At 39.1% G+C, this 27,924-nt stretch overlaps 2 protein-coding genes across 2 annotated transcripts; one reads left to right on the forward strand and one right to left on the reverse strand.

The window, feature by feature from the left end:
• On the reverse strand, positions 1-19,617 carry LOC135473404 (glycine receptor subunit alpha-2-like). Its single transcript, XM_064753254.1, has 7 exons — positions 19,550-19,617; positions 6,521-6,585; positions 5,935-6,002; positions 3,847-4,007; positions 3,279-3,361; positions 2,722-2,856; positions 1-389 (listed from the first exon to the last, which is right to left on the reverse strand). The coding sequence occupies exons 1-7, from the start codon at positions 19,615-19,617 to the stop codon at positions 1-3; spliced, it is 969 nt and encodes a 322-aa protein (XP_064609324.1).
• Positions 19,557-27,606, forward strand: LOC135473405 (glycine receptor subunit alpha-2-like). Its single transcript, XM_064753255.1, has 7 exons — positions 19,557-19,737; positions 20,911-20,975; positions 21,372-21,439; positions 22,184-22,413; positions 22,881-22,963; positions 23,279-23,413; positions 27,209-27,606. The coding sequence occupies exons 1-7, from the start codon at positions 19,616-19,618 to the stop codon at positions 27,604-27,606; spliced, it is 1,101 nt and encodes a 366-aa protein (XP_064609325.1). The 5' UTR covers positions 19,557-19,615.
• The last annotated feature ends 318 nt before the right edge of the window (positions 27,607-27,924 follow it).

Here is a 27,924-nt window from a genome sequence, read left to right on the forward strand (position 1 = left end):
CTACGTGTATGTCTGGCTATGTTTGTCACAGCTCACCTGTTTAAGGCTTGCGGTGCTCTCAGACTTGTTTTGCCTGCTTAGGACATTAACAGCGGCAAACTCAAGGAGCGCAGCAAATACAAAACACAGACAGGTGGCCAGCCAAGCGTCCAGGGCCTTGACGTAGGAGACCTGAGGGAGGCTGGCCTGTAGGGTGGAGCTCTGGGTGGTGAGGGTAAGCACGGTGAGCACCCCGAGGGAGATCCGGGCGGGCACGGCGTCCACGTTCAAGAAGAAGGAGACCCAACTCAGGAGGACAATCAGAGCACTGGGAATGTACACCTGAAGGATGAAATAGCCGTGGTCTCTTTCCAGATAGATATTCGATCTCAGACACGTAAACTTGTCTGCTGTTGACAAAATCAATGTAAAGGACAAGGTAGACATAGTTTATGTACACTTGTACATGTAGACAAAGGAGACCGAATAACTTAACGATAACTGCATGGTATCCGTGGCACTTTCTCTCCGGCCGCAAGTGGGAAGATCTGCCAGCAGCCTGCTGAAGGCTGCGGAGGGCTTTCCTCCGGGCTCCGTCCGGTTTCCTCCCACCATAACGCTAGCTGCCGTCGTATAAGTGAAATATTCTTGAGTACGGCGTAAAACACCAATCAAATAAATAAATAAATATCCGTCGCACATAACAGGACCAAATATTCTGATAATTGGCATTTGGTCATCCGAAATCAATGAAATACGACCTCTTGACATAGTGACAACTGACAACTGGTCACACATTATCAGTGGTATACGGCCTCTTGACATTGTGGCAACTGGCAACTTTTCACACATTGTCACTGAAATACGATCTCTTGACATTGTGGAAACTGACAACTGATCACACATTATCAGTGGAATACGAGCTCTTGACATTGTGACAACTGGCAACTGGTCACACAATATCGGTGGAATACGGTCTCTTGACATTGTGACAACTGGCAACTAGTCACACATTATAAATGCAATACGACCTCTTGACATTGTGACAACTGGCAACTGGTCACACATTATCACTGAAATACGACCTTTTGACATTGTGACAACTGGCAACTAGTCATACATTATCAGTGCAATACGACATCGTGACATTGTGACAACTGGTATCTGGTTATATATGCAACCATTGAAATACGGTCACATAACATTGTAATAAATTATAATTGGCATTAGTGACATGTAACACCAGTGAAATACGGACATCTGACTTTGTAATAAATTATAACTGGCATTAGCCACACATATAACCTTTGAAATACGGTCACTTGATATTGTAATAAGTTATAACTGGCATTAGTCACATATACAAGTAGTTAAATACGGCCACTTGACACCGTGATAATTGGCATGTGATAACATATAAAACCAGTAAATACAGCCAGTCGTAAATACAGCCATCAATGTGATAATTTCATTGAAATACGGCCACTAGACAATGTCTTAACTGGCATCTCGTCATATAAGTAACCAGTGAAATAAGTATAAAAGATTACAGCATAGAGACCAGTGATGACAGAGTGCTAAATAGTCATACGTAACCAAAGTACGATCTCCTGTTAGTTTACTTCAGCTGGGGTTTTATTTTAACTGGTAAAGTAAATGCTTCAAGAGTAAAAGTTTACACGCCCCCAGCGTCATGGCTTATTCGAATTCGATATCAAAAAATGCAGCGATGTTAATTTCAGTTCTATCAGGCCATTAAGTTTACTCAAAATTCTGTACTGTCATCACCTCTGACATACAAAAACATTAAAGCATTAGGCCACTTGGCATTGTGATCAGCGTTATCTAATCACACATATAAACAAAGAATTAAGCATTCTTGACGTAGTGATAACTTGATGGTATTTATTCAAACCTAACCGATGTGGCCGAGGTTTTATTTATGGGAAGCAGGGATCCATAGGAGATTATTCACATGGGGAACAGGAAGCCTGCCAACTTAGCAATTAACACAACGACATCATCTACAGGCGTGTTCGATCCCACAAGTCTTCTCGGAGCATGACAGGAAAGGCTTGTACTGTGAAATTTGCTTGATTCAGATTTTATCCTGTCTGAGAAGGATAACGTGTATTATGCAATGGAGATTCAGACCCTATGTAGAATTGCAACTATTGGTGAATATATCTATACAATCTTCACACGTATGAACGGGTGGATTGTGATGGCATACCTTGCACGGGGGCTACATCTCATAAATCACGGGGAATAATCGGGAGTGTATACATGCTGATTGAAAGAAACACCGCAGTGAATGTTCATCGATAAGGTAAACTGTATGAAACTTAAAAAGACATAACTTTTTTCTTTGTGATGTTGTATAACGGAGATATCACAGTTCAATATAAGCAAAACCGAACACAATGAGAGAATCGAAAGCGATGTTATTAATTTTCGTCAGTCAGGCGCGAGTTATCTCTATAACCCACAAACACAGCTGTTTCCGCTTACGTCACCTGAACCCTAGTTTGCCCTTAAACCATAGGTGCCTGGGGTATAAGTGGGGCGACATCATACATCCAGTTGTTTTATTATGGCACATCTCATGATCTCGTACGAATTCCAGATAAGAAATCGATTTCTTGAGTAACCAAGTACATTAGAACAATGGCTATGACCCTTCAGGTATGTTTCCACACCTATTTCTGAATAACTTATTTGTTGTCTTTTCTTTTAACTTACCTGTCCCATAACCTCTTGTGCAATCGATTGTGTCCACTTTCATTATGTGAAAATGTGCGACGAGCATATCATCAGGAGTAATAAACGGGTTGTCTCCGTACCAGGAGAATAACATAGAATCCGTTGTGTGTCCGTCTGAAATAAGCATCAAGCTGAGGAATAAAACGAGCTGAGAAGAAAACGCGATAAACATAAAGAACAAATTTTTTGTCGGGGATGGAGAGGAGGGGAGGGGGTCTATTAAACACTGGACTCATGATATACAAGGGTATGTAACAGGCACGTACCGGATCTGCAACCTTTGGCACAGACTTGGGCGGACAATTCCTCCCAAAACTATTATACGGTATACAGAATAGAAAATCTAATTCATTTCATGTATTTGCTCAAGAATATTATAGGAAAAGCTAAATCATTTAAAAATGGGAAACATAACCGGCGTTAACAAGATCTACATTATGTGCGACAACAAAGCATGTCCGATGAAACTTCTTTGATCATTTAATTGTATCCATGAAGTATTGTGACACAGGTAGTTATGATGGTAGGAAACTCACAACTTTCAGCCTCCACAAGGCATGTCTGACTGTCAAACGGGTAGTACTGTAAGCTCATCTCACAGCCTAATTTCATGGAAAGTCTGACGGAAAGAAATTGTAAAGGCAAAATAAATACATTGACATTACAAACCAAGAACTGTTTCCATTCCGCTGATGCATTAAAGTAGACAATGTAAACAAATTGTGTCATAAATATAGCCGTTGTTATTCAAACAATTGCAAGAGCATTGATTATGTATTGATTAAGCCATTGATTGGGTCATTTCTTTAACCTGGTTTAAGCCAAAAACTACGAATATGTATTTAGACAAAGCAGTGCACCAACGCCGTATTTCTCGTTTGAAAGCACGAAGATGTGGACGAACATGCGCCAACAAGGCGAACTGTGTTGAAATTAAAATACATTATCGAATTTCATAACTGAAGAAGGGCAAAGGGTTGTCCCGTTAGGTTTGTCCTACCACAGCCAAATGTCACTGAGCAAATGAATTATAAAAATGCTGTAAGACATTACTAATCATAGCGTGAACAGTCTTTGTTTGGACCCTCTGGCTTGACCTCTCACCTCACGCTGTATCTAACTGTGCCATTCCTGTACACGTGCATTAATCGATTGGGAACCGTGACGTCATGAACCATGGCGGTCTTCTCATTGGCGAAGAACAAGTCAGGCACCCACAAGCTGTCCATCACATTGACATTCAGCTCCAAGGGCTCAGGATGTGGCTGTAGTTACCGTAACTTAGGCGAGGATCAAGCCAAATCAGACGCAAGAACAAGGTCACATCAAAATCCTACAATAGTATTAATGAGTAAAGGTAACTCACCGTAATTAACAATTCCCTTACCCTTCACTCCTGTTGCCCATTTATCTGGTCTTCCTCTATTATTCATTCCTTCATATCCTGCCTCCCACTTTTACCCTTTCTTTGTCCTTTTACTCTAAATTGCCTTTTTTACTCCCTCTCTTCTTTTATCTGATGTGTATACTCGCTGTGTCCATTCATTCATATATTTTTCAATCATCATTATCATTCCATTCCTTTGTATAACCCCAGTGTTCATAAACGCTTGTTCTAGTTTTTATATTCGTGCATATATATATATATATATATTGTGTGTGTGTAACATCTTCTTTAACACAACCCACTCTGTCGTCTTTAAGGTTCCTTCATTTACAAATTCATTCATTCAGGTCGTCAAACTGATGACTGGCGAAAAGGTGGAAAGAGCTTGATAAATGATAAGTAAGGTCGTCTTAATAACAAAATACAACGATGCCAATCATGGTGATCTTCATAAACATACAGGACTGATGGAAAGATCTAAAAACTTATTACATTTAACACGAAATAAGGCAGACAAGATGATGTATCGTAAAAGATCATTTAAACAAATTGAAAGCATTAGCAGCAATATCGGCTGGATATTACCAACAGGCTTGATATCAGTGTATCTCTTCCTGTCACCCGTAGTCACGACCTTTGTTTGAAGGTAATCCTTCTTGCTTTTGATGCTACATAGGGTACACCGGGGATTTTTGCCCTCAAATTATTTCCTTTTAGAAAATATCAGACTTGTACCTGTGTTATTTATAGTATTAAAATGATCACCAAGTTTGAATAAGTCAAAAAGTGAGGCGCATTATAAATTTTAGGAATATTATTACCTGTAATACGTCCAGAGACAAGGTTCATATTTTGTCAAAGATGACTGTGTAGGCCATTCCAGAATAAACAGCAAAAAATCGATTTAAGTTGTGCTGATTGATTTTTAGGCAAAACTCGCCATTATAAACTCCGTAAGGAATTAAATGTGGTGACTGTCTACAAGATGTCAATTTATTCTTCGTTTCCCAAATTTTATGGTTTTCGAAATGTGTAATATAGTGGCCATAAAGTTCAGTGTGCTGTGCTTGGACTTGTCGGCTGCTTTTGTCATCTGGAGGAGGAACAGCTTTGACTAAAAGAGTAGTTCGGAACTACTTAAAATGGAAGTTTTAGATTGCTGGATGCACGCATTTCCCAATCTCACAAAGATTCTGACGACTTGAATTCATCCAGTGATGAGATTGAATATTCATTTCATGCGATATACTTTCAATATTAAAATAATTCTTTTACGCCGAAATGAATTATTGCATTGCAGTTTATAAGCACACGTGGTGAAAAAATTGTCTTCTGTCATAAACGCGGTTTGTATTTCTTCACATTAATTTAGACACATTAAGAAAAGCGGCATTTCGATACTTTGTTGGATAGCTATAATGAGATTATGCTGAAGGACGTACTTTCTCTGCTCACCTTAATGGTTTATGTCGAGTATGAATGTATGAATTGCTTAAATATGACTTGTTTGAGAATTATCAATATTGTATGACGTTAAATTTCACTTTCGACCTGCACCGGTACTCATCATGGTGACCTCGGTGAGTTTTAATTTCGACCAAAAATCCTCATGGTGGCCTAGTTAAGTTTCACTGTCGACCTATATCCATCATGGTAGCCTCGTTAATTTCACTTTCGACCTATGCTCACCATGATGCCACCGTTAAGCTTCGCTTTCGATCCATACTCACCATACTGGTTTCGTTAAGTTTCATTATCGGCCAATGCTTGTCCTGTTGGCTTCGTTAAGTTTCCTCTATACTCACCATGGTAGCCTCGTTAAATGAATCGAGGTGTCGTAGGTACATCTGCACTCCCACTTCAGTCGGCTTGACTGAATCAAAGAAAAATGAAACACATGAATGTACATGAATCACGTGAGAACTGCCTGACGTCAAGTCTCAACAGTTGCACGCACACCTCACCTGTGTGGACGCCAGTGGTCTCCAAATGTGTGTATCCAAGGATAAATGGACGTAACAGTGTCATTTGAATAATGTGAAGGATTATTATGACAACCTGGTTAAGAGGTTGTGTGATTGATACTAGTACTTGAATTTATATAGGTCATAATAGTAATATTTTTGTTGTTGATGTTTCAAATCGTGCTGAAACAATACAGGAAATCCAGTAATTTTCGGTACATAGTGCATATTAATTAGTGAATTTCTTTAGTCTGTTGCATTAATTTACTGAATGTTGGCTTGATTGTTTACAACTGGCGTTTAATGACAAAAACATCAAATAGTTTTTTTCTGTATAGATAATGACTAGACAACATAAAAAAGACAGAATGTCGTCTATTTTAGTTTCCATTATTTGGGTTTAAATGAAAATTGGGCGGAAACTTACTCTCCAAATCGCCAGGTGCCACGTTAGGGTCATAGTCGGCTAGTATGTGTTTTACAAGGAATCGCCTGTCAATTCAAATAGTAACGACGCCATTAAATATTTTGTATGAAAACACTTTCTTCACCTTTACACCAGGGCCTGTTATAGGCAGATACACGAATACTTAAGTGATCGCATCTGTACTCAATTATGTAGATTAATGAGGAGTTTTGGTAGCAACAAACATAAATTCAGAGACGCCTGGATTTTTTGAGCACTTTAAATACATGATTTTTTCTTGATGCGTATATATTCTTGAAATGACACAACGATAATAATTCGAATTAGACGAATACCAAAATGCTTCAGCTAGAAAGACATTTTATTCTAATATTTGCCTGTTTTTTTTTTGTTTTTTTTTTGTTTTTTTTTAGATTTTTTATCACATTTCGATAAAATTATTCTTTTTGCAACATCATACACATTCACCAACCGAAAATCCCCACAATTCATGGAATCATGTAGGCAAGTCTTAGTACCGGGAAGGGATCTCTCCTGTGTAGTTGTTACCCCGACATCGAACAATGGATAGTAAGACAAGGACTGTAGCTGCACCCCACATCACCATAAATGTCTAAAACACAGAGGACTACATCAGACATATAGACAGAGAACGTGAAAAATGTGAGCACATTATGATCTGCCTTTGACTGGTCAACAGAAAATTGGAGTTTATGCTACGAGTACAGATAAATAAAAAATATATATTTAGGGCCTATTTATTTGATTTTGGTTTTACGCCTTTCTCCCACATCTTTAACTGTACGAGCTTTAGAGCTGTTCCCTTTAACTTGGTGCGTATACCACTATGTTGTAAACACTTGAAGATGCTTACTTAATTACGTATAACGGGTGGTGGTATCCCAGATATCAACACAGAGATAACGATTATATACATCCTCTCTTTCAAGTATCTGCAAACAGAACGACAGACAGCTGTTCGGAGTTATTGATAGATCGATTGTACTGAAAACAAGGTACTAAGGAGCAGTGACCAGATTCGTGGTACAACAGTCATGCTAGACAAATTTTACCTGGATCGTACTCGGATGTGGTAAGGAAACCAGAAGTCACAAATGTGGTAAGTGTGGAAAGATGGTATACGGATATCCAGAGAATGCGGACAGCCTGAAAGGATGGTTTACGGATATCCAGAGAATGTCATCAGTCTGGAACGATGGTATACGGATATCCACAGGATGTGGTCAGCCTGGAACGATGGTATACAGATATCCACAGAATGGAAGGATGTTTACATGGATATCCAGAGAGAGCACACGTCGATGTAGGTAGGCCTACTTCCCCAAGTGAAATTATACAGTTTACCGTCAAACAGCTAGGTCAAAAGAAAATAAAAGGTCCGAATTATCAGAGTGAATCCACAATATTGTGACACAGTAAAATGTACGAGCCTCGTTGTATTTTATAATACCATTATCGGCATTACTGTTAAAAGCGGTTCGATAACAGTCACAACTCATCACATTTTCAGTTGTTACAAGAGCCAGTAAATGCTAAGATCAAATATAAACCATCATGGCCTCAAGTGTTTGATTTCCTAAGCTTATTTCATCTGGGAAAATCTCAATAATTCCGATGAGCTGATTTCAAAGCAGAGATATTCAATTATTTATATTGTCCTCGGGCTTAGCCCATTTTGCTTTACTCGTGAATCAGATTACTCTAACATAAACGAAATGTTGTGTTCAAGGCTTTAAAAAACGCTCATCAAATAAATGAATAAATAATTTAATATTTCAAATACTAGTTTTTCTTTGAGCTATTTACTGCATTTAATAAAATTTATCTTTAATTATCAGATCTAACCTTGTTCCAAAATGTCTATAATTCTCGTGAAACATACACAGGGTGGGGTACACCTATGACCAATTCACACTGTAATAACCCATAACATCAATTCTTTTAAGAACCCTTTAAGGCGGGAAGTAATAGAAATATAATCTTCCATATAAATGTACTTTGCTGTTAACGCTCAAGACACTTCACAAGGATAACTGGCGGTCATTGCATCATTAATATCATCTTCTTGGACAAACGATTTTACCTTGATATTGGATTTTGGATAATTCAATAATACGTGCGACAAAATCAAAGATTCTCTCCACATGGTTGAGCTCAGAATATTATAGTCTGAAAAAATGGATACTTTTTAATCACGAACGATTTCCGAGGTGTCTTTAACCTGAATGCGTTCAATGTTAAACATCCTGGAAAATGAGAAAACAATATGCACTCACCCTTTCCAGTAAATGATATCCCAAGTGCTGTTTCAGATGAAAAACTTTTATAAAATCGTGAACGTAGCTGAGGGAGCGAATGGACGACGCCCGTCTTGAAGTAATTCGTTAACCGATAGACAGGCGAATGTCATTTCTGTGTTCCTTGTGTAGGGTGATCAATGCCTGGGGCTAAGGCTGCTTATGCGCTCTCGTCGGACACGGGCCTGAAGCTTAATACACCCAATTGTCCCTGCCTTCGTTCTCCGTAGCCTCAGAGGAACATGTCCCAATGCGAACAACCATCACGTTCCATCAGGGTTCCTCTGCGTATTCTGTGACCCCACTCGTCTTAGTAAATCTATATCTCACCGTTATTTAAAGATGATCTGTAAAACCGGACCCCCCCCCCCCCTCCCGCTATACCTGATCAGTTTGATCAGCCACTGAATCCGTGTTAAGTGGCGGGTAATGTGCGGCCTGAGCATCGGACAAACATTAGGCTATCTGTGACAACGTCATTACAACTATGGACAATTGTGGTTGTGACTGTGGTTGTGGTGGTGATTGTGACGGTGGCGGTGGCGGTTGTGATGGTTGTGGTGGTGGTGGTGGTTGTGGTTATGGTGGCGGTGGGGATGGGAGGTGGACATATTGAAGATATTCGCTAATATGAGATTGAATACCCCAACAATGTCCCATATTTTTATACATCTCGACTTCGCCGTTGTGAAGAATTTTTTACCGTTCTGCACCACATTTCCCCGCTTAATTGCACATCGACATCAGGAGTTGTTAGAATCTGTACCAGCAAATACCATGCATGTACACCGAGTTGCCATTGCTAAATTATCTATCTATCATGATTCCATGCAGTACATGTGCATTATTCTATACAGTACATGTACATGATTCCACTCAGTACATGTACATGATTCCACGGAGTACATGTACATGATTCCACTCAGTACATGTACATGATTCCACTCAGTACATGTACATGATTCCACTCAGTACATGTACATGATTCCACGGAGTACATGTACATGATTCCACGGACTACATGCACATGATTCCATACAGTACATTAATTACTGAAACTACAGGGTCTGTATATATAACGAATACTCTCCGTGTATGCTTGGGGAAACAGTTTTATTTCGGAAAACATATTGGAATCATCGTCTTATTGCAGATACGCATGTTTACAAACCTTTCAAATAAATCCAATAAACATTCGAATGTGACCAGATTCGTCAATACGCCTGTATTATGTGTATAGTCGCCATAACGCTTAATACAGCAGTCTAACCTTAAAAAAAGAAAACTAGGTATAATTATGGTACAACAAATAGTCTTGTCTCAACAACCCCAGCTTCATTCTCCCTCCGTCTGTGTGTATAGCGGTCTAGATAACGGACCAGGAGTCCATTTATCTGCACACGGCAGCTCATCTCGCCGCTTCCACGCACGATCAATCTTTAATGAAACTTTTGTTATATTTTAAAAACCTCTGCGCGGCCTTCCGATAGAAAAACAGCAAGAAAAATCGGTTGTACATCAGCCAAAAATGTCATAATCCAGTATACAATATCACAAATAGGACCTACAGGTTTGTGACGATTTAGGGCGTTTTCAAGCGATTATAAGCGATAGCGGTTGATTCGTAGACAAATGTTGATTATTTAGGATGTTTCGGGTTTGACGACATCGATTTTGGGGTAAAATTAACTCAAGACTATTCTATACTCGCAGTGTGTTTTTTGTAATACAGTATAGTAGCATTCTTCTCCATGCAATATTCAGGATACGCTATCTTATTGCTTGGCTTTACTGTGACATCTATGCATAGCGTCTATGATTTATACTTGGCATTTCTTTTTGAACGAACAAGCATTATTTGCCCTACTCGCTCCGTTAACGGTAATTATTCCTTGGTGGAATGACTTCCATGGACGTTCAATTCACTACACCTCTCTTACTGGAACGGTTTATTAATTTATAGGTCGACCAATTGGACGTGCGTCGCAATTTAACGGTAACAACGTTGTTTGGCTTGATAATTCCGATTTCCTGACCGTCGGTAAATATTAAATGAACCTCAAACATTCGCCACGAAACATTTTCCCTGGATTTTTATCCTGTACAGTATACAGCAATCCGACCTTATTAATGACAGCTATTCCAAGATAAATACCGTTTGTGCGGCATTATGTACAGATAATAACGTGCAGCATGTGTAATCGATGTCTTAACATGCGCTCTGTGTAGTATGTGGTCAAAGTATGAGTTTCGCAAGGGAAGAGGGTTAGCAGCAAACGATTCATTGCCAGAGCCTGTTACAGGCTGGCACTTAATTGGTTGCATGTATAACAAAGGCACCCGCAATACCTGGTCATCACACAGTCAACTTACCAGGTAAGGTGTCCTATTTATCTATGACATAACACTTGGCTTTTGGCAGTATTTTGTTACAAATCTTCAACAAATCTTCAACTTTACGGTGAGCAAGCCACAACAGTGTTTATATATAAAACACTTGTCAAACGTGTTTGTAGTAATTGCGACCAGTAAAGCACTTCATACGTTTATGGTTCTATGATGTAAATTATCGCTTTCGGGCTAATGTATACCAAAACCATTCACTTCACGCTTCCCTTGGGTTGCATGTGAGATGAGTGAATGTAAAGAATTTTGTGAGGAAACCATTGCTGAACCATAAATGTGACATTTCTGTAAATAAGAAACATTGAGTTTTACAAATACAAAGGGAGGGAGGGGAGGGTAGTGGCTTGCTTTTTAATTGCTATAGCGATATATATTTCTCAGACACGGATTTTTTAATATTTCCCTGCTCCCTCGCGCCCCTTTACGACAAGAAACTGTCGACGTTGGTCTTTTCTGTGTGGTCGTTATCGTAACGTTTCAGTGGACAGTGGACATTTCAGGACAAAAGTTTAAAGAGATATTGCCAAAACAACGATTCTCACAGACCAGTGTATAAGATATGAATATTTATCTCATTTGGACTTTTATCTTTTCAACTGTTCACATAAAATCGTGGCGATTTATTAAACATGTTGAATACTTTGCCCCTATTGCAGTGAAAGCTCAAGTAAACACAATTGTGAAGCACAACGCCGTGCGCAAATTCTGGCTACATTTACTTACAAGAGAAGTGTAAAACGTAAGAAAGTGTAAAACGTAAGAAACTTAAATTGAAGGTATTTGATGACACATCCTTGACACACTATTTTTCTGTAATAATATGCGACCATGCATGACTGAGATCGACACAAGAGTGCTAAGAAACGCTACTAAACGTAGTATGTGCCCGCTACATACAGGGCTATATTGCTACTTAATGAAAGAGGGGCCTCCGTGAGTTCAAGTCCAGCTCATGCTGGCTTCCTCTACGGCGGTACGTGGGAAGGTCTCCCATCAACCTGCGGATGGCCGTGGATTTCCCAAGGGCTCTGCCCGGTTTCCACCCACCATAATGCGGGTCGCCGTCGTATAAGTGAGATATTCTGTGACAGTAAACCCTTGTATTTGTACGTATGTACGTCTCTGCAATATACGCCATCCGTTTCCATTAAATCTAATGAAAGTGGATATATGCTCACGTCCAAAGAAACAATACAAATAAAAAATGGGCTCAACTTTATTACATTTATTACTTTAAATATGATTGCTCATCAAAATATTTTTCCTGTCAAGAAGTGTCATCTGCTTCATATCATGCTAAAAACCTCACTTGAATACAAATCAGTTGCATGTGCAACATGTGTTTCTTTTTCGTTCTCTCGCCCCCCCCCCCAAAAAAAAAAAAACCTTAGTAACGTTTCTACTGGACGGCAGAAGATTTCTTTTGAAGCCATTGCTACCTACACAAGTTATTTAAGGCTTCTAGATTATCAGTATACCGTTTGGTAAATGAGAGTAAGCGTGCTTGAAAAAGATTCATTTTTGTTTCCCGCCAAGCAGACATTTTTTTGTGTTATTGCCTTTGTCCATTATGTCTAGTTAGATTACAAACTGCTATAACACAGTGGGTCATGTTTATTTGTTCTTCAGACATCACAGACGCAGGCTGACGCCATTGTATCTCTTTAGTAGTTCTAGGTTAAATGTCCATGCACAATATCATTTAATTAAGGATGGCGGTAACGCGGAAAAAGCTATTCTTGTCTAAAATGTAATTTGTGGAAAATCATGCACACCAACCAGATAATTTACCTATGTCTTTATTCTATTTCCCCAAGTAATGGACAATGATAACGATTCATGTTCATTTACGAGTGTATAATACAATTAAAATTTGCTGTTTGCTTCCTCTTTGCATGGTTTTTGTTACTTTACTTCGTTTCTGACATTTTCTGATATTTATGGTGATTGTTATTTGTGATGGGTAATTATTTAAACAGGGTTTTCTTAAGAATTCCTTTAGTTTCTGGGAACGTCTATTATGTTTGATGATTGGTATATGCCAATGTCTGTTATGTCGCTTACACCTTTTTACATTCTGTAGAACCCCTAGTTTACTAGTAATGCGAAGCCTCTATATACCTAAGCGCATGTTACAATTTAACCCACTCTTGAAGTTTCGACTTCAATTACAACACAAGATCATAAATCGCTGGAGAGTGTAACAGATAGACATGAGGTAAACATCCTCAGCGCAAAGCACATCATCTTGTGATCTTAACGAACTCTTGACGCACGGTATACACAACCAGCTAACGGATCTTTGTACAGAGCAGGACTGCTTATATATAATTATACTATTCTGTATGGTTAATTGTCAAGGGGTTAATCTCTGCTGCCTAACAATTGTGTGTCCACTCTGTACAGACGTGTACATAAATTTACACGTTAACGTTACAAAGGTATGTATACTGCGGTAGGGCAAACCTAATTTTAAACTTTCGTTAATTGGCCACGTTTTGTTAACATTCGTGATTACGTAAATGAGACCTAGTATTAACTGCCGATCCCTTTACTATACCTGGCAATAAATATCTTGCCGCTGTTAACCCAAGTCGTTTGGATTTGTCTTCGAAACTGAATAGGATAATTAGTTGGCTGTGCCATCTTACGTTCTTCTAAGCTTTGTTTATCTAAAGCCAATGACAATGTACCATCTGGCATTTTCACCAAGAACTAGCTTACCGGGAGAAGACCATCAGTTTATAGGTAGATAATAGGCTAAATTGGCTGGAAGCAAAGACATACACAAAAATCTCAAAGGCTTGTCATTATTACGTGTATCTTTTTATTATTATGTGAGCAGTATTAGCACTAACATTCTATTCTACATTCTTGGTATCGCTTACTGACTAGGTGAAAATCCAGAACCACTGGAGTTGTACTGAAATGGACTGGTGGCGTAAATGAACAATCTACATGACTTATTGGAGCCGTATTGGAGCCGTATAAGTCAAGAGGTCTGTCCAGTTTAGATTCGGGTCCAAGCGAGTGACCGTATTGCATGTCATTTAAGGATCTTATAGATTCTTCATTATTTAATAAACGGCAACAAGAGTTGTAAAACCGTAACTGTTGAGCAACAATGTGAACCCCCTCAAGTTAGGCGCACAGTTGATTGTTAAACAGCAGTCGGTAGTACAAATCGTAAATAAGACGATTTTGTTAAGCTAAGTCACCTTCATTATCATAATGACTGAGCAGGTAATCTCATTTTCGTACTGAGTTTCATATCCAACCACTTATTCTTCGTCTTGCGCCAAAGCTAATTCATTTTCAATAATTTGAAGTTAATTGGATCTGAATTTGAGCCTGTGTTAAGAGTCGAATGTAGTTCATCTCTAAACACATTGGCACACGTTGTGATTTTCCTATCTCAAATTTGCACAAATAACTGACGGTGTGATACAAGCCAAATGGACTGGTTACTTTAAAGTGTGACTTGACAGGAACCAACCGGATGTACGTAAGCAGATCTGTGGACATTATCCCCACGGTAATATGTTCATATTAGTGATCATGTTTAGTGCATTGGGGTATCACCTTATATTAGTGTCGATCTATAACGCAGACGCCATTATCACGTTCAATAATATAAGTTGGTGTAAAGTATGTGAACAAAGGAATGACAGGGCTGGGCTGTAAAACTGTATGGACAAAGCAATGGGACAGGGCTTGGTTATAAAAATGTATGGACAAAGCAATGACAGGGCTGGGTTATAAAACTGTATGGGCAAAGCAATGACAGGGCTGGGTTATAAAACTGTACGGACAAAGGTATGACAGGGCTGGTTTGTAAAAGTGTATGGAATAAGGAATTACAGGGCTGTGTTATTAAAATGTATTGACAAAGGAATGACAGGGCTGGGTTATAAAACTGTATGGACAAAGCAATGCCAGGGCTGGGTTATAAAACTGTATGGACAAAGGAATGACAGGGCTGGGCTGTAAAACTGTATGGACAAAGCAATGACAGGGCTTGGTTATAAAAATTTATGGACAAAGCAATGACAGGGCTGGGTTATAAAACTGTATGGGCAATGCAATGACAGGGCTGGGTTATAAAACTGTACGGACAAAGGTATGACAGGGCTGGTTTGTAAAAGTGTATGGAATAAGGAATTACAGGGCTGTGTTATTAAAATGTATTGACAAAGGAATGACAGGGCTGGGTTATAAAACTGTATGGACAAAGCAATGACAGGGCTTGGTTATAAAAATGTATGGACAAAGCAATGACAGGGCTGGGTTATAAAACTGTATGGGCAAAGCAATGACAGGGCTGGGTTATAAAACTGTATGGGCAAAGCAATGACAGGGCTGGGTTATAAAACTGTACGGACAAAGGTATGACAGGGCTGGTTTGTAAAAGGGTATGGAATAAGGAATTACAGGGCTGTGTTATTAAAATGTATTGACAAAGGAATGACAGGGCTGGGTTATAAAACTGTATGGACAAAGCAATGCCAGGGCTGGGTTATAAAACTGTATGGAGAAAGGAATGACGGGGCTGGGTTATAAAACTGTATGGAGAAAGGAATGATAGGGCTGGGGTATAAAACTGTATGGAGAAAGGAATGATAGGGCTGGTGTATAAAAGTGTATCTGGAAAGAAATTTAACGGTAATTAATTAATCGATTTTTTGGTAAGGCTGTCGACAGCAATAAGGTCACCTTCAAGAATCATTGTCTTTTTTTTCTAACTAATCTTGAAAATCAGATTTATCGACAGAGAAATATATTATTTTTAAAAAATGAATAAATACCTGTATAAAAAAAGAAGGCAATAAATAAATAAATCAAACCTATGAATAAAATAAAATAAATTGTTTTCATGCCACTGCCGTGTGTATTCTTTTCCTTTATCTCGATATATTTTCGAAGCAGACTTTATGATGAACGTAAAAATGATTTTGAAATAACAGTGTATTCTGCACGCCGCTTTAAACTGAGGATAAATTTACTTCCCTTTATTTGTATAGCATAACATCATTGTAATGCGTTTAGGCACTACACAGTTTGCGAGACAATCTTTGGTACTGACTTGCCTTAGTCTCTATCATCTTTTCACATAGTAGACCATGAAAAGTTGCTTCATGACAGGTAGATAAATCCAGCATGCACATTTATGGATAGCTGAATTATGTATGTATATAGGTTGAGACATTGTTCGTAAGACAATAGGTATATTATAAGAGAATGTGGATTGCTGGAATAATGGATCAATCATGTCCAGATGATTTAGGCCATTTGGCATTTCATTGTGTATCCAACTGAAGGGTCAGAATCTGGCAGTGGCCAGAGGCAATACTGGTGCAAGTAAGATGGGAAACTAATGAAGACATACACGAGAACACAGCTCTGAGACAGTGATACATGACTGCAACCAGGCTATGTCCGAAATGTCATCTGTATTCTCTGAGGGTATAAGAGAGATAGATATGTGTAAAGCTTGAGAAATGTAGAAGTGAATTAAGATCGTGTATACACGGGATGAGAGGTTTATATTTGTCCAGTGTATACCATTTCTACACAGCCTATATAGAGTTCTCCCGTAACCACATTCACGTACTCGGGATTTACCTGTCAGCCAGTGGGTAGATTTTCTGGTGCGACTGCCAGACAGCTTACTTTAACCACGGGGACGCTGTTTGCCTCTATATCCATCACTGCCGACCTGTTGGTTTAGTCGGAGAGTGGAATTATTACTGAATGTCAAACATGCACAAAGCAGGCTGGTTTCCTGTGTGTGCACTGTGAGGGTTTTATTAGCAGAGTCGTTCCTCTCTTAGGAACAAAGCGTGTTGACTGACCGTATGCATCTTCCTTCATAAGGATCAACTCCTTTCGTCAGGTAGAACATTTGTCTCTTCGTTTCCAAATCAAACAACGTTAGTGTTGCATGTGATGGCATTATTCTGAAATATGATGTTAAAATGAAGTTTTCTTAACTGGACCAAAACGTATGTCATAATGTTTATTTATTTATTTATTTGATCGGTGTTTTACGCCGTACTCAGGAATATTTCACTTATACGACGGCGGCTAGCATTATGGTGGGTGGAAACCGGACAGAGCCCGGGGGAACCCCACCACCATCCGCAGGTTGCTGGCAGACCTTCCCACATACGGCCGGAGAGGAAGCCAGTATGAGCTGGACTTGAACTCACAGCGACCGCATTGGTGACTCCTGGGTCATTGCGCTGCGCTAGCGGGCAAACCAACGGAGGCCCCCTGTCATAATGGCTCCATGAAAGCAATTAACATAAGATAACATTGACATACTGAGGATGTCCTTCTAAATTTATTGCTTATGTTTTACATACTTCAGCAGTTTTAACGATATAAAGTTTTGCATATAAATAATCACTCTTTTAAGTTTCAGTACAACATTCAGTTTTTCTTTGATAAATGGTCCACAATACACCAAATCTCAAGTGGTTGCATTATACTGATTGGGATGATACCTTTTCGCTGGAGCCTTTGCATCACGACATCGGTCGGCCGTTAAAATCTATTAGGCGGGTATTGGACATAACACCAGTAATGATGAAGTATGGTACTCTGACTGCCCAATGTCTTCGAAAAGTTAGTATGTACGGCACATGTTTAAATGAAAGTAGACGCATGTAACATCAGACATTTGCTCAAGTAAATTAGTCTAAAAATTATGACCCCAGCCATAGACAAAAATTTGTCAGCTGTATTGATTGCAGTCGTGTTTATTAAACGCTGTGTACTGAATATTTTATACGCCATCAGTCAGGTTTACGGCTGTAAGTCCGGAGTAAATATCCGCTCTCCGTCAGGTACATAACAAATCTCCTTGCTTAAAGCCAAAGCCGAATTAGCGAGAGCTGGATTCGAACCTGTGACCTCATATAAAGTGCGAGAAGACATTTCAGTCAACTGAGCCAGTTATAAGAGCCTTATTCAGTTGCAATGACGTTCGGAAGAACGTTATGGATTGGTCAGTTAAAAATCCGAAATAAATACCAAGTAGAACACATATGCATGTATCTGTATCGTCTAGAAGTTAAGTATTTATGTCACTATGATAGGAGAAAAAAAAACACAATATCGTTTTATCGATGTCATTATGCAACTGTCAGCAGATTCTCGGCTCCACCCAGTATGAGCATGTTCATGGTTAACTTTATAGCCATATGCTTATCGACGCCTTATCCCTGTACCGTGCCATGTATGATCTCTCTGTTTTCTGGTGAACACAGCTTCCATTTAAAGCGCGTACCTGTCCACGCAGCCCTGCCACACTATAACGCAACGCTGTTGAATATACGATTATCGACGTTTGATCGCTAATGCCTCAGTGATAATGATACTAGATAATGTCCGTCGTCTAGACCACCTACAGATATTGCCTTTTATTATAATATTGACAGCTTTAGATATGTTTTACGTAACGTGCCATACTTATGCCAGTATTCTCATGGTGATTTCCTTTTTGACGTCAATGAATGGTTTTATATAGGTTTGTACAGCCTTAAGTTGAGGTGGCTTGCACTGACTTGCACTGTCACGAGTGTTTGTCAATATTACAGTTATGTACTGTATCCCCACTAAATCAAATCTATATACAAGTTTACATCTCAGTCAGACATCGCAACTTGTTGGCTTACAATATCTTGTATCAGAGACATTGCCCATCTTACCATATTTTCCAAACTGTATACAGGTGCACAATTACTACAAGCAGAAAGACAGTTATTGTTTTACCAGGTATAGATACGCGATATGCAGGTTTCCGTGTCTGTACACTGATTGTAAAGGGCAGTGGGGCCCAAATGGGTATGATTTCTTCATCTCTGAGATCACTCATTTATACACTTAAATCCCAAAACATCAACAGGCGAATAGGGAGAAAGCAACTGTACTTGAATACAAGCTGTTTTAAAACACCAACTTTCTTGCTTGATTTATTATCTGACACTGTTGCTGCAGTAAGTAGTTGCTTTTCTCTCAACGGAAACAAATCTCCTTGAGTTTCAGAAAAAAAAGCAAACACCCAAGGCTGTTGGATAACCTAGGAGTTCCTCACGTTTGAGGTGAAACGATACGGCAATTGACGCCGTTTTGATAAAGATAACAGCACGATTGGATGCTACTTGATCCCCAGGGGAAATCTGTTCTTCTCCTCCAATGCCCTCCAAGGCAAAATTGGTCGGATTCTTCTGATGGCCTTGATGTAAAAAATGGTAATGGAGACGTACATGCCTGAAAACGAGTGATGTCTGGAGGAACTCACCTGTGTATAACGCCTTCATTTCCTGGGTGAGCAGCGAAGATAAGTGTCTCTGTGTTCCACAAAGCCATGCTATCTACACTTCTAACAATGCACAGACTTCCTGTCCAACTGTTGTGTTTGGTGACGATGCTCTCATTGAGCGATGAATTCTCAACAACTGAAACATCAGCAAAAATGGCAAGTACCAGGTGAGGTTTGTTGATTAATTTATCGGCCTGTTGGATTGTGATCTGAATTGATTTTTTGACACGTGTGATCATTCTCTCATATAGACCTCAAAGAACGACACAGACTTAACTACGGTCAAGTACAGAGGCCATACTGTGCCGTCTTGTATACCTAACAATATTTCTAGGTAGAATGAGATTCCGAAAATATTTGTGTATAATGTCTGTACACACTGCGATTTGGAAACCTGTACACACAGAGTACACATATCTGTTGCTAAATGAAATGTTATCGAAACAGAAATAAGACAAAGTTTTGTCTCGGATGATCAGATTTAGAAGACGTTAGCTTTAACTTTTAATTTGTTTCTGTACAGACAAATCACTGAGAAATTTACAGGTAATATTTATAATTGTCACATATTAATGTATGATATATTCATTTTCTTTGAGATAGTTTTTTATTTACACCGGAATTGATTTGAGTGCTACACAATTTGCACCAATAAAATAAATAAATAAAATTCATTGTAATCATTTGAAATATATGTTGTGGCCTATCACAAACAAATTTTGTGAAATAAAGGAAAGAAAATTCCGTTTCAGGTTTGTCATCCTGCACTTTAAGATTAACTTTCCGCCATTTTGTTCATATCAGAAAATTAGGTCGGTGCTCAGTTCAGTGATAAATCTGGAACAGCTGGAGTACAACCTTGGTTTAATCAGAAGACGCGTATAGCCGCAGGTTCCCTGTGGTCCTATAATCTCTGATGTGGTTTATCTAATTTTAATGATGTATCTATATTTATTTATTTATTTATTTATTTATTTATTTATTTATTTATTTATTTATTTATTTATTTATTTATTTCATTGGTGTTTTACGCCGTACTCAAGAATATTTCACTTATACAACGGCGGCCAGCATTATGGTGGGTGGAAACCGGGCAGAGCCCTTGGGAAATCCACGGCCATCCGCAGGTTGCTGACAGACCTTCCCACGGATATATCTATAAATGCTTTTCTTAATTCTTCCTAAGCCATGGATCTAGCGTGCTATTACTTAATCATTTACACGAAAAGCTAGAATAAATCCCCAACTGAGGATTTTGTGAACATGAGAAAGAACTTTCCTTGCTGTTCTGGATTTACTCTCTTCAAAGTGGCCTTGTATATTGTATCTTTAATTCGCAGACGAACCATCTTTGACGACCTGTTGATTGACTACGATCCCAAGATTTCACCCCACTACGACGAAGGTATGTTCAAATCATGCAGAACTCTATGTCACTGGTGGTATGCTTCACACTTTTACTGTCTTGTAAGTTTCCGGATGTCCGGAGATCCCAGAGGCACGTAGAAGCACCGTCTTCAACACACCGTAACGGTTTTACATTAAATAAGGCTACATGGTATACACATTTTTGTAACGATAACCGATACTGTTCTCGCGGGAACTCCGGTTACGTCCATGGCAACCATAAAACCAACCCCAATGGTAGAAGTGAAAGATGCTTGAGTATGGGGCTAGACAGCAACAAACTAACTTAATAAATTAATAAATAATAAATATATCGGTTGCTTCTGTGTAAATTGGGCGTTATTACGATGCCATATCTTCCCTAACAGTTAAATATTAATTTTATACATTTCAGACATACCGACTAATGTCTCGGTGCAGATATACATCTACAGCATGGACACCTTTAACGAAGCTACGATGGTAAGAACAGTGAAACTTGGCCAGGTGTACGGGTGAATGTGGTCTTTTCTTTTTCGTGTAGCACTACAAATAGGCCACAGGAATAACAACAGCACCTGCACAACTTAATATCAGAAAAAAACTAAATACCGGTAAAAGAAAATCAGTAATCTGGTAACAACAAAAAACGAAGTTATTTATTTATTTGATTGGTGTTTTACTCCGTACTCAAGAATATTTCACTTACACGACGGCGGTCAGCATTATGGTTGAAGGAAACCGGGCAGTTGGCTGGGAAAACCCACGACATCCGCAGGTCGCTCTCAGACCTTCCCACGTACGGTCGGAGAGTAAAGCCAGCATGAGCTGGACTTGAACTCACAGCGACCGCATTGGCGGTGATCCTTTGGTGATGTGTGTTAAACGTCGTTTTGGGAATTGTCCCAGGGGTTATTAACTCGGAACGTTCAGTTTGGTTGACGGCTGGTATATGAATGTCTGTTTCGATGCAGAGATTCTATATGATAAAAGAAACTGAGGCCATAGCTTTGAAGAATACATCTACAACCATGTACCTTAAAGGGTTTTTTCCTTGAGATCATTCCATTGTTCATTTAATATCAAACATTCCCGGTTACCTTTCTTTTGTGAGCAGTACTTTAACTCAAGTTTAATATTAGTTTCTTTGATGCCGACCACCAGCTGTCAACCTTTGTTATCTATAATATCAACATGCGTCTTTGCACCTTTGGTGTCTTGCTTCAGGAATACTCTCTGACGATCTTCGTCCGTCAGAAGTGGCATGACGCCCGCTTGTCTTACTCCGACTTCCCTATTATCACAGAACCACTGGAGCTGGACACGAAGGTCATGGCCAGGGTCTGGGTACCGGATCTGTACTTTACTAACGAGAAGAGGGCAACCTTCCACATTGTCACCGTGCCCAACAAGCTTATGCACCTCTACCGGAACGGCACCATCTTATACAGCGTCAGGTAGAGAAAATGGGGGCAGTGGACGTGAAGCGTGAAGTAATGGTTGAATGCTTTAGTAAAATATAGTTATACTTTGCACAAATGAAATCAAGGAGGCTAAATTTAAAGAGTCAGGGCTGGTATTTGTCAACCAAGACTTTAATCACAAACTGCACATGCTTAGAAAGCCAAACTCGGAACAGGAAAGAATTCAAATTGCTACATTGAACATTGTTTTGCAGGAAAGAACAAGTGTGCAAAGTTTAAACTTCCTAGAGCAAAACATTTTGATTGCAGCTGAGTTTGAATTTCACAGTTAAGCCTTAAATTGACTGATACACATGATCTCTGATCTGTACCCAGTTTAGAATTGTAGGCATCGTAAATTCTTTTACTCCATTGTTTGAAAGAATTAGAAAACATGCCATTGATGTGACTTTTACTATATATGGTGAAAGTTTTAAACTTTCTAGTACTTCTGTTCACAGATTATCCGTGACGTTATTGTGTATGATGGAATTGCACAAATACCCATTCGACACCCAAATCTGTGACATTACTGCAGAAAGTTGTAAGTATGTGTGTGTTTTTTCCCATTCTATGACAAATAAAGACATGTGTGTGTTTCTCCTAATAGTTGATGATAGTTTATATCGCTTTGTTATTCGGTTTGTCAATCCAAGCAATCCATTATCTTTCTCAGCAAAACAGAAACATCAGCGCATAACCTAATGTGACAGAGGTTCCTGAAATGAGTGAATCTTGTAACCTGAAATACGCATTTCCTTGCTATATGTTTTGACGGGCTGCAATAGCTTTCACCGGAGTAGGAAATGCTTTAGAGTTCTGTAACTTTTTAACGTCATCCCGTCGTTCATTGTTACAGACAGTTACACGACGGACTCCTTGGTGTTCCACTGGTTTGATCACAAACCTATAGTGTATTCAGACAGTCTGTTAATACCACAGTTCAGGAAACAAGACACAACGGCCCTTGACTGCACAAAAACGTACGGCGAAGGTGAGTCTGGGAAATGTGTATGAGCCGTTAAACCGCAACTGTCCCGTTTTGATGCCGGATGTAGGGGTGTTGGTGGCTAGATTGACATACCTTTAAGCTGCATTCGTGGGATTCAACCGATTCCTGGAACCATTTAAATTTATTTTACAATATTTCAGTAGATGACAATGATATAAAGGGCACTAAAACACTCCAATTGCAGTGAACTTGATTAGTGAAGGACCTTTTTCAATCGAGAGAGTACATCGCATGTTTTGTTGGCACATCGGAAGAATTTGTAATTGTATCTCACAATTGCACATGAGTGGAAACATTTAGAATGGTTTTCGATGTTACAGTGGAATAATAATTCTTACCCCGATGGCATCCACAACTTATGAAAGATGTTAATTTATTCACTGATCATCACGGTAAACAAATACTCCTTGTTGAGGTGAAATGACCCCCTTCATTCAGACGGTACAAGCTGCATAGTTAATATTACGGTTACTTTACGGGAAAATGTATACCATTTTATCAATAAACCTTCTTAAAATCCGTCCATGTTTTCTTTGTGACTCCTGCCAAGGGACAGCGGATTAATGGGAAGTCAGTTCTCTCTCTTCTACCAAGAATGCTTTGATGCAGAATTTTACAAACCAGGCCTTATTTTCGAATCTTTGGATAGTAATTTCCTTTATCTCTGATTTCAAAATATTACACATTATTCCTCTTCCCTAACCGTGCTTATCCAAAAAAATGGTATAATTTCAGTACAGATTCCGCATGTGCCAATTTATGTTTCTCGTTAAACAACAATGGGGAATGATTCATATTTTCAGCGAGTTTTAGTTTAATGTTTACTGCTACTTGTGGTCGTATGTCTTCGGTTTGGTTAGTCGCATTCGCACAATGTACATATCACACCTGCATTTCTATGAACAATAAATATAGATACCAATATAGCTAGCATAAGCGGTATAGTTTGGCGCAATGTAGATATCACAGTTGCGTTTTTAAGGACAGTAAATATTATAGATATGAGGATAGCTGACACAACACTAAGACCAGCTGTACGTCTTCGGTTTCGGTTTCGGCATTCCCACAAGTGTTTTGGTTTGGCGAAATGTAGATATCACAGTTGCGTTTGTAAATATTATAGATATCAGTACACCTGATAGAACACTCAAACTGTACGTCTTCAGTATTAATAAACTTTTTCATTCTGTTTCATTGTCGGATGATAGAAACTAAATTCCAGAATTAACGTTAACCAACTGAGCCACGTAGGCCCCCCCCCCCCCCCCCCCCCTTGTAGGCATTATATTGGGTTGGCATAAAAATATGAGCCGTACTTTGACACTCAGCATCTCCGAAACCCTCTTACGTCAGCTTATTAAAATTTACACACTCAAAGGCCATTATGTCCAAAGTATACAGACCAAATTTCAATTTCACCCTTTAAGATTTCTGTTCATGGGACCAAAATCAAAATAGATTAATAAATGCATGTTCCGGACATTTCAAAATGATTTTCTATCTTCTTTTACTTGAAAAGGTGACCAATTCCTTGTCCACCGCAGAGAAAACCATCTTGATTCAGCAAAACTTGTGCCTATCTGGCAGCGCGCTCTACTCATACACCTGATAAGTGATGCAATGTGGATCACCGGAACGTGCGTTTTTTGAGGCAATGTTTTCATTTTAACCCTGCGTATAGACTACTCAAGCTATGACCTTGAAAATTGGTCAGTATATTAAAAAAATCATCCCATTTGAATGTCTAAAAGTTTGAAAGAGTTTGAACAAAGGATAATGTTTTATGCCCACCCGATATACAAGTTGGACGACTCTGTAACTTAGCACTAAATGTGAATCATGATTGGTTCAGTCTCTTAAACCTACTCAGTTTATTTCTTCGTAAATCGTACTCACAGATATATTAAGCGAAAACAAAAATTAAAACTACTGACGACTAATGCTCAGGAGCTATAGTTCATTAAACCAGACCGACATTATATTTTCGGGAATTAAAATAGGACAATTAAACTGGGCGTCTCTCGAAAGACTTAGTGGAATTTTGTATGCTGTTGATTGCCAAGGATGCCATTGTTACCATCTGTTTTAACAATTCTATCTGTTATGACTGCAGCTGAAAGAACCGTATAATGCCAGAGTAAACAAAAGTGGGAGTTCGCTTCAATGCGTTTCTGCTTTTTCAGTTTTCCTAGCAGTAAGTGTCTGTGGCACTCTGTTGTAATTTTTTTGTTATTCTGGTACGGCCTCCGGCCAGGATTTGACCCCCGATCCCCCAGCCACATAGGAGGCGTGTTTATTCACCTTTCCCCATGCTTTCTACTGCTCGTCTGACTTATACAGCTTTTCTCGTGCGAAGCTCATAGGTTGTGCGATCTATTCCATGCCGTCCTCGATACCCATTTTTTAGTAAAGAAACTAGTGAAGATTCTGTAATTCTGATTTCTACACTTTATATACATGCGTGAAGTCATAACTGTAATCATATCCAATAGAACTATACGCCATATCGTATACCGAGACATGCCGTAAAGAATCTACCTAACCTGAGCTATATAAAAACGTGGGGGTATCTCATATATAGACTGATGATACGCCTGAGCTAGCTGCCTTTGCAATGTTCTGTACCATCATTCAGCTATTTACCCATCTCACTTAGTTTGTGCCCGGTTGCTCAAAACTGGTTTAAGACTTAATACCAGATTTAACTTTAAGCCAAGTCTTCAATTTTGAATTTAACCTAAAAATTGTGTAACATTATATTAAATATGAACTGCAGCTGAGGAGACTTTGACTAAAAATTTAAATATAAAATATGACTTAATACTAGTGCTAGCTAACATACTTTCGAACAACAGGACGATGTCGATACATACCACAAATAATCTAATTCAATTTTTGCTATTATTTTAGAATATCCCAAATAACACATAAATAATAGTAACTTTTTCAAGTTTTAGAATGGTTTCAAAGCTATGAATAATACTGGTACGAGTCTGATATTGAGTGAAAGGCAATAATTTGAGCTGTCCTTGGTAAATACAGAGAACAATTTCATTGCGAGAGAATATGAATTTTTTGCCAAAAATCTCTAGTACTACCTCTTTAAAGCCGTATAGCCTACATGTATATGTAGTTGCTTTACGTGTGCAACTCTACAAAACACTTCCACTTTCCATGCGGTGTTTATACTGCAACTGTGGGGGCCTCCGTGGCTCAGTTGGTTAGCGCGCTAGCGCAGCGTAATGACCCAGGAGTCTCTCACCAATGCGGTCGCTGTGAGTTCAAGTCCAGCTCATGCTGGCTTCCTCCCCGGCCGTACGTGGGAAGGTCTATCAACAACCTGCGGATGGTCGTGGGTTTCCCCCGGGCTCTGCCCGGTTTCCTCCCTCCATAATGCTGGCCGCTGTCGTATAAGTGAAATATTCTTGAGTACGGCGTAAAACACCAATAAAATAAATAAATAAATGTACTGCAACCGTAGCTGGAGGGAATTTCCCATAGCTCAGTTATTGGAATAATTGATTTCAAATGTAAAAATCCGAGTTCAACATTAAATGAACTGAAGTCAGTGTATAACAAAGGGAAACAAGCTTGTAGCATTTTGTATTGAACAGAGTTATATAAACAGTCTTACAGCTTAATTTCGTTATGTATAATTTTTACATGTTTTATATATAATATAATAGAATATACAGTCACCTGATATATTATGAAACAGTAAAACAATAAAACCATTCAATTTAAACACTAAATGTCTGGTTTTCGTTTTTCATGCAGTCGGAAATTTCACGTGCATCCGGGCGTCCATCGTTCTGGAAAGAGACATCTGGTATTACGTCTTTCAGGTATACATCCCCAGTACCTTGATCGTTATCCTCTCCTGGGTCTCCTTCTGGCTCGATGTGGACGCCATCCCCGCCAGAATCACGCTCGGAGTGCTCACAGTGCTGACTCTCACTACCCAGAGCTCCAGTCTCCGCAACACGCTACCTAAGGTTTCCTACATCAAGGCTATAGACGTCTGGATGGCCCTGTGTCTGGGCTTCGTCTTCTCTGCTCTGCTCGAGTTTGCTTTTGTAAACGTTCTCTCTAGACGGAAGAAGAGCGACCCCAAAACGGAGAGCAAAACCGGAAGTAAGGTGGACGACACCAAACAGGTTAGCCATAACTGTTGAAATGGTTCAAAAAAACGTGGATAAAGCATTTATTTGTCGCCAGTGCTGCCTGATGTAAATTATTATATTTAATTCAACTCAAAATTTATTCATCCACAAAATGAGATTTTTACACAGATGTACACCACACTTTATGATGTAGTAATACAAGAGCGTTTGTTGGAATAAGGCTTCATGGGGCTGTTATATCGCCTAAAACTGTAGTACAGGTACACGGTAAAATAAACTGGTGAACGAAACTACGTAAGTTAAGTCCCTAGATGACACAGCCTTTTGGAGAAGAATAACCTAAAAACGACTATTTGCCGGAGCGGCCTT

The sequence above is a fragment of the Liolophura sinensis genome, chromosome 8, assembly GCF_032854445.1.
Source record: "Liolophura sinensis isolate JHLJ2023 chromosome 8, CUHK_Ljap_v2, whole genome shotgun sequence".
NCBI lineage: Eukaryota > Metazoa > Mollusca > Polyplacophora > Chitonida > Chitonidae > Liolophura > Liolophura sinensis.